At 40.9% G+C, this 7,804-nt stretch overlaps 1 protein-coding gene and 1 long non-coding RNA gene across 3 annotated transcripts; one reads left to right on the top strand and one right to left on the bottom strand.

Moving 5' to 3' along the window:
- Positions 1 to 1,784: 1,784 nt before the first annotated feature.
- On the bottom strand, positions 1,785 to 6,230 carry LOC109199278 (selection and upkeep of intraepithelial T-cells protein 7-like). The gene is made up of 4 exons (XM_019354577.2): positions 5,977 to 6,230; positions 4,461 to 4,796; positions 4,013 to 4,222; positions 1,785 to 2,899 (listed from the first exon to the last, which is right to left on the bottom strand). The coding sequence occupies exons 1-4, from the start codon at positions 6,035 to 6,037 to the stop codon at positions 2,790 to 2,792; spliced, it is 717 nt and encodes a 238-aa protein (XP_019210122.1). The 5' UTR covers positions 6,038 to 6,230; the 3' UTR covers positions 1,785 to 2,789.
- LOC112843865 (uncharacterized) lies at positions 2,908 to 5,230 on the top strand. Of its 2 annotated transcripts, none has more exons than XR_003216406.1 (2): positions 2,908 to 2,936; positions 4,942 to 5,230. It is a non-coding gene; the product is annotated as an uncharacterized LOC112843865 (long non-coding RNA). The 2 variants fall into 2 exon arrangements; XR_003216405.1 differs by lacking the exon at positions 2,908 to 2,936 and adding an exon at positions 4,690 to 4,826.
- Positions 6,231 to 7,804: the final 1,574 nt, after the last annotated feature.

Raw genomic sequence — 7,804 nt, 5'->3', positions numbered from 1 at the left:
ATTGCAACACTATTTAATAACTCTTATCCAAATACTACTTGGTCACTTAAATACTACATGTTGTCTTCATATTACACACTGTTCAACAAAGTCTAGATCCCGGTTACCATAAAAATTGAATGGGTCTACAACAACTACCATCCTCCTATCTTTATCCTGGTTGCAAGAGGGCTGGGAAATAACCCTTAACTGATAGGTTACTATGCGGGGTACACCCTGGACAGCTCACAAGTCTATCACATAAAAACAAGCAACCATTTACACTTACATTCACGGGTAATTTAGAATCATCAATTAACCTAGCTCTAATAACTGCATGACTTTTAATTGTGGCAGGAAACCAGAATACCCAGAGAGAAACCACTGCAAACTAGCCAGACTGTGGACTTGAACCCAGGATCTTCTTACTGTGGAGCAACAGCACTAACCAGCGTGCCAACAATCTAGGAAATGCAGGAAAGCTATGATTTCCTGCATTTAATGCATGATTCTTTTGTTCTTGTCCTTGACAGGTTAATCCACAATAAATAGCAATGGCATGCATGTGGTGTGTGTGTCGTTGTCTGCCTCTTATAACTCCTGGTATTTTCCTGCAGTTTGAAATCTTATGCGGTCTTATTGCTGAATTCCATGAGTTCAGTAACTGAACACTCTGACTAGATTGTATTGTGTCATCTCAACGAGAACAAATTAAGTTGTTGAATTTCGTACAGATCTTTAAAGCCTGAGGTAATTGTGTTAAATATACGTAAGATGCTTACGTAAATCCAAGTAAATAAAATCCAAGTGTAACCCGTTCAAGTGTTACGCCTGCTGTCGTTGCGTTGTGTTCTGGCGTGAAAGTAAGAGGCAGGAGACAGTACTGGGTCTTTGGCTCTTTACTGTACATCTGTAACACAGAAATATGGATGTGATCTGCGTGTGTGTCATGTGTCTGCCAGTGCACCTCTCCTCCGGCCATGCTGAAAGGAGCTGTGCCTGCAGCTTCATTAACACTGCAATAATATAATAAATCAAATACAACAAATTGTTTTAAAACATTAACTTAAGCTCTCAAAAACAAAAAGCACAAAATAAATAATGTCACTGAAAAATCATCAAAAACAACTTATAAGAACAATAAACAAAATAATTCAAAAACAAATAAACAGTCAGATAAATACAATTCAATAACCAGGACTCAATATTCTAATGCTTATAATTCAAACACTACACTTCAGTACAATCACATTAATAACCGCCATGCAACAGGCAATACAACACTGTACCATAAAAACAATTAATGAAAGACTGCATCTCCAAAACATAAGAACATCTCCATACCTGCAACACAGAAATATGGATGTGATCTGCATGTGTGTCATGTGTCTGCCAGTACACCTCTCCTGACGAAGGAAAAAAAGAGTGCACGCTGTTAAAAAAAGACTGCCGCGAGTACGCTCACAAGCTGCTAGCGATCAGGCTAACTTAGCATGCTAGCATTTCAGCTGCGTTCTCGGCTAAAACTCATTAAAAACATATATTAGCGAACTCCGCCCTCCACAAAACTTACCCTGAATTAATCTCTTAATGACAAACAAAAACGCTGCGGTTCGGCTATATTTACATTGCAGCTTGGGCTCTGAACAAACTTTAATTAGCAGAGAGCAACGTGGCAGTGACTTACCTCCGGCTATGCTGAAAGGAGCTGTGACCGGGGCACACATGCACGCGCCTACGTCACAACGCAGCGCACACACACACGAACGCACACAGACCCAGATCCCACAGATAGGAGAGTGAGATGCAAAATGACATATTTAATCCAAAAGAAGGTGTTTTGGGTGAAATTCACAGGTATTTAACACATATGTTACACAAGGGCTGGCCAATCCCTTTTTTTTCCCAGTGTGATCCTCCTTCAATTAAGTCTCAATCACAAACATGTGGCGCTGCGAAATAAAACTCACACCGTTAATTCATCATTTTCACTCTGTACCACGAAGAGATAACAAAAAAACTCCTCTGCACAGAGAGCACACATATTTACATCACAACAGCATAAACCACATGACAAGCAACGAGGAACAAGGAACAGTCGAAACACAGTCTGTAATCAGGGTGAGAATTTGTTATGTTCAGCTCCAGCCTTGAGGCCACAGCTGGCGCCGAAATAATGGTGGTTTTCCTTTAGTGCGAGCAACTGCATGTCAATTTCACACTTGGTACAACAGTCTGTGACTGGTCTCTCAATTGGAGAGCTGTGAGCTTCTCCGAGATGGTATCAATTTTGCACTCAAAGATCTTAGTCTGAGTGCTCACGACAGCCTCGAGCGTCTCCAAGATCCGTGCTGTGTTCAATGAGCCCATTTTGAGAAGTTTTAGTCACAGTGGGCAGCCTTGTGGGGTTTTGAACAGCCGACTCCACTTTCTTTAATCTTCGACAAGCCAGGGCCAAGTCAGCTCCGATCAGCAAGAACCCTGTTATCATGGTTCTGAACAGGTAGATGTCTTCAATGTCCTCGATTGACAGTCCCGCCAGGCACACGACCCTCCAGTTCCTCCACCCGTCCATCATGTACCGGCAGGGAATGTCCCTCCAGGACACTCAGGCTCACCCGAGCCCAGGCTTCTTGTTGAGAAGAGGGTGTCAATTGCATTCAGGGACAAGTTGATCAAATTCATAATTCCTCTTTTAGGTTTTAGAGAACAGACTGTGAGAGAGTTCCAGGGAAAGAGTAGAAAAGTAGAAAAGTAGACGAGACTAGACAAGGACACTGAGAAGCCAAGCAGGAAACTAACTCTCTGGATCAATAATCAAGTTGATGGAGCTGTTCGCTCATTTTCTCTGACTCGCTGTTTGGAGCTCGACATGTCAGAGTGACGTCCTGTCCAGACTCTGCTGGGATGGTTTTCTGGACTGAAAGAGGAAACAACACAGAGCAGAGAGGTTAAAGGTCAAAGTACAATCATGATCAGAATGATTGACTTTAAATATTTTGTTCATTCCTTTGACATTTGAGTTTTTAGTCATGTTGGATTTAATGAACAGGTGACGCATTGAAGAGGAATTTTAGCCTCATGCTAAACATGCAAAGTGTCAGAAACTACAAGCCAGAGTGATGAGTTAGTGAGCTGTGTCGGGCAAACAGTCAGAGTCTTTCTCTCACAAACCTGATTAAATCACCATGGTAACGTATGCTGAACACATGTAAATATGGAGCTGAACATTATTTATATTTGTTCTGTAACAAAAGTTCAATAAAAGTTTCAGAGTATCAGGATCAGACAGAAATCTCTGAGTGTGCAGCTCCATAAATCTGTAGCTTCATAACAATCATAACACTGTGACTGTAAAACACTCTCAGCTGTATTTAATGAAAAGATGATGAAACCTGCTGAGTGTAAAATAAGCAGCATCAGTTACAGAGAGGGTTGTTACACACACTTTGTTTTTCTTCCTGCTGCATTCAACACACACAAAGTTCATAGAAACATGAAAGAGCTCAGTTTGACTGAGACAACATTTCTACATCCAAACTGAGTCACAGCTCATTCATTTGTAACTGATCAATGATCCTGAACACAATCAGGCAGATTATTGATCGTCTATAATCCACAGACCTTCATCTACACTCAGATCATCACACAGCGTTTGTGTTGTCACTTCATTCAGTGTGTGTAACAGCTGATCTCAGGTCTGTGTTGTTCATCTCTCACAGAACAAGTTCTTACAAACAGCTGAAGCTCCAACACAAAAACACTCACTGACTCTGAGATCAGAGCTCAGAAATTCATGTGTGTTTGTAACACAGTTTGACTTTGTGTCAGTAAATCTCATGAACAGCCTGAAGATGAATAAACTGTAGTTCAGAGTCACTGACAGACAGCACAGACACACACTGTTGGTCTGAGTCTGAACATGATGATCATCAGAGAAATAACATCAGACTCTGAACATCCAGCTTTCTACAGCCGTCTGCTGGATGTTCACCATCATTTATTTATCTTTGTGTTTGTTCATCTGACTCACATTCAGGCTGAAGATGCTCTGCTTCATGTGGATCAGCAGGATTCAGATTACATCTCCTGTAGATCAGGAAACCAACAACACCAGCAACAAGAAGCACAACAAGAACTGACAGACCAACTATCAGTCCAACAGATCCATCCTCCTCCTTCTCTTTGTCTTCCTTTCCTCCATCTTTGTTGCCTCCATCCTTCTCTTGTCCTCCTGTCTGACCTGCAGGTGAGAAACAGGTGTGAGGTGTCAGCTGTCAGGTAGGTGATGAGTGAAGAACAGAACAGAATCCATTTCCTCTTCAAACTGCTGTCAGACATTATCTACTGCACTCTGATCACATCACTCAGACCAGCTGCTTTCTACAAAGTCTCATCAACAACATCTTTAGAAACAAACATCAACAACCAGGAAGCAGCTTCACCTCTGATCACACACACACTCAACTCTACTCACTCACCTGGAGGAACAACATGAAGGTAGGTGGTGTTGATGGGATTCAAATACTCTGTTCCTGTCTGGACGACACCACACTCGTATGTTCCAGTGTCATTAATCGTCACATCCTTCAGAATCAAAGACACGTCTCCATCCTTCATCTGTCTGTCCTGCAGATCCACCCGGTTCTTAAAAGATGGATGCTGGCTGTCTGGAACAAACTGACCATTCCGATACAAAAGCACATATTTATCTGTCAGGTCAGTTCTGCTCCACTCTAAACTGATGATGTTGTTGTTTGGAGCTCGACATGTCAGAGTGACGTCCTGTCCAGACTCAGCTGTGATGTTTTTCTGGTCTGAAAGAGGAAACAACACAGAGCAGAGAGGTTAAAGGTCAAAGTGCATCTGTTCACTTCTACAGCAGCCAATCAGAAACACACAATAAAAGATTGTCTTCTGTTATTAGATGATGATCTTTGATTGTGTGTCTTCTTGTGTCAGCTGCTCCCTTCAGGCGTCACCACAGCGAGTCTTCTCCTCCTCCTCACCTGATCCCGAGCATCTTCATCAGGGCTGATTTGTGACAGAAGGACAGCAGCAAGAGTGAAAGGGAAGGTTTAAAGATGGCAGTGAGCTGCTGTGATGTTTGCTTTGGAGACTCTGACACAAAGACAGGAGGCCGAGCTGAACATGTTCAGATTTTCATTGAGAGCAGAAAGGACGAGATTATGAACGAGTTGATCAGAGGGAAGCTCAGGCTGAGAGGTTTGGAGACAAAGTTCATGAGAAAGACTGAGATGGATGAAAAACATCATCTGAAACCATTTTGTGAACAAATAAAAACAAATCTTTAGTTTTAGAATCTGTTAGTTTGATCAAATGTTGTTGATGGACGAGTTCATTGAGACTCTGGATGTCTGTCAGACTGAGTCACTGCTTTTATTGGAACAGCTGTACTGATGCTCCTAAATCTGGCCTCTGACACAAACCTCCAAACAGTAAGAATGAAAAAAGAATAAAACCATTAAAAACTCTTCAAGCAATAAATAATCAAACCTGAAAAAGAAGAAAATCATCTGGAAACTAAACTGAACTAAACACAAAAAGTCCAAATGGAATAAAAACTAATGAGAAAATACAAAACTACAATAACTCTGTTGCACAAACAACAACATGTGCTGATAATAAGTGAACATAATGTGTGAGAGAAAGCAGCCTCTCATTATAAGACACTGTGAGTCTCTGCATGCTGCCTTTATGGAGCTACAGCTGTTTGTATACACTGAACAAAAAGCTTTGTAGCTGTATACTGACTCCTGACACTACAACACATCACACTGACACACACATTACACTTCTTTGTCTCTGTGCTGCAAACTGCACCAACACACACAGACTCCACCCAGCTTTGTGTCGATCGCAACACTGAATGAATCAGAAACTAATTGTTAGAGAAATATTATCAGCATGTAAACCAGACTGAGACTCTTTATCTCAGAAATAAACTCAGTTTAGTTTCTAACAGTTAAATCTCACCTGCAGAGACGAACAGGACAAACATCAGCGTGGAGCAGAGTGACGCAGTTACAGCAGACATGTCCGTGTTCTCTGTTTCTGCTGATCTGACTCTTAGTTTGTTCTAAATGTCTGAGTCTGTTGGTGTTTTCACTCAATAACTGAACCTGAGTTTAAACCTGAACACATCAGATTACATTTAAGGTTTAAATAAAGATAAAGCTGCAGTTCAAACTCTTCCGTGTCTCGTGAGGACGTCGCGTTAGAGTCACGTTTGGTAGGTCGGACTGAGGATGCGCAGAAATAAGTGCGTCACAACAAACGCGGCAAATTGAAAAATGTTTTAGTGTTCAGTTGTTGAACGATCTCCACAGAACAAAATCAGAAGCTCTCATGTGTCGTCATGTATGAACAGTTTGTGTTTCAGTCGCTGAAGCAGAAGAACGTTTTGTTTCTGACGGCAGTTTGATTCTCGTTTCATCACAAACTGAAAAACTGAAACAATATGAAAATAAGTCTCAGGGAATTATTTTTACTTTGCAGCCAAAACTTCCTGTTTTATGTCAAAGTTAAATCTGACCTGCAGAGACGAACAGGACAAACATCAGCGTGGAGCAGAGTGACGCAGTTACAGCAGACATGTCCATGTTCTCTGTTTCTGCTGATCTGACTCTTAGTTTGTTCTAAATGTCTGAGTCTGTTGGTGTTTTCACTCAATAACTGAACCTGAGTTTAAACCTGAACACATCAGATTAAATTTAAGGTTTAAATAAATCTGAATGTCCCTGAGGGTTAGAGCTGATCTGTTGTTCAGCTGCTTGTTTAAACTCAACACTTCCAAGACAAGCGTCACGTATGGAAGATTCTTTGGAAGTGTGATATGTTCAACCAAAGAAATTTGAATTTTCTACCAATGATCTTTGAGGCTTTTCATGGTTAACATCCACTGAAAATGAAATTATATTTTAAATTTAGTTTCACTCGTTTTTGGAGTTTCTGTTCAAATATTTTTGTGGGTTGATGTTAACCAAACTGTAACCAAGAAAACTGAAACGTTTTACCTAAAGAACTGAAAATGATTTTAGAAAAAGGCAGCAAACACTTACTGTTGTTCTTAAGAGATCTGTTAAATCCTCAAACACTCGTCTGATCATCAGGATGGAACAAAAATCCACTTGAAGATAAAAACTGTGAGGCTGGTTTAATCCACCTGCTTTGTCTGTAGGTTCAAAAGAAACTACTTTAGGTGAGTAATTTGTTTTTTAAAAAAGTGAGCGATTAAAAAAGAAAAAAAAACCTAAAAATGTAAATCTGTGGCTGAACTGACCTCTGTGCCAAACAGCTGAACCAACTGACTCTTGTTTCACTTTGCTGTCCTGTTTAACAGGTAAAACAAGGTGTCACAGTTACAGGAAATAAACTTGTTTCCAATGCAACAGGTAGACGTGTAGAGACAACCTCCACTCTGTCTGTCAGTGAATTGAGATAAACCTGAATAAAGTCAAAGGTCATGACCTCCTGTGCGGCTGTTCTGCAGAACTTTGTCCACCTTTGATTGTCTTTAAGTTGTGTTGGAGCCACACAGAGCAAATCTTTGTTCTTTATGGAGAACCAGTGAGTTCTACTTCCTGTGTCTAGTTTTACTTCCTCTGTCTTGTCCTCTGTGATTGGCTTAGCTGTGCTCCCACATGTTATCCTGTGTGTACATGTTGTCTCAGTCTTTTTTGCTCTTTGTTGTGTTCTCCCTCACAGCTGTGTCCCCTGAAGGTCATAGTTACTCATCCCCATAGATAATGGTGAGTAGATCAGATGTAGCCTCATGGAGTGTGGCACATTCATTTTGCTGTGT

This window comes from Oreochromis niloticus, linkage group LG3, assembly GCF_001858045.2.
Source record: "Oreochromis niloticus isolate F11D_XX linkage group LG3, O_niloticus_UMD_NMBU, whole genome shotgun sequence".
Classification (NCBI taxonomy): domain Eukaryota; kingdom Metazoa; phylum Chordata; class Actinopteri; order Cichliformes; family Cichlidae; genus Oreochromis; species Oreochromis niloticus.
This window is presented reverse-complemented; position numbering and strand designations above follow the sequence as displayed.

Coding starts and splice junctions, on each gene's coding strand:
- LOC109199278 (XM_019354577.2), bottom strand. CDS start 6,037: ATGTCTGCTGTAACTGCGTCACTCTGCTCCACGCTGATGTTTGTCCTG. Junction 4,797..5,976: donor TGTCCTGTTCGTCTCTGCAG/GTGAGATTTAAC, acceptor TTCCTCTTTCAG/ACCAGAAAAACATCACAGCT. Junction 2,900..4,012: donor AGAGCATCTTCAGCCTGAAT/GTGAGTCAGATG, acceptor TTCCTCTTTCAG/TCCAGAAAACCATCCCAGCA.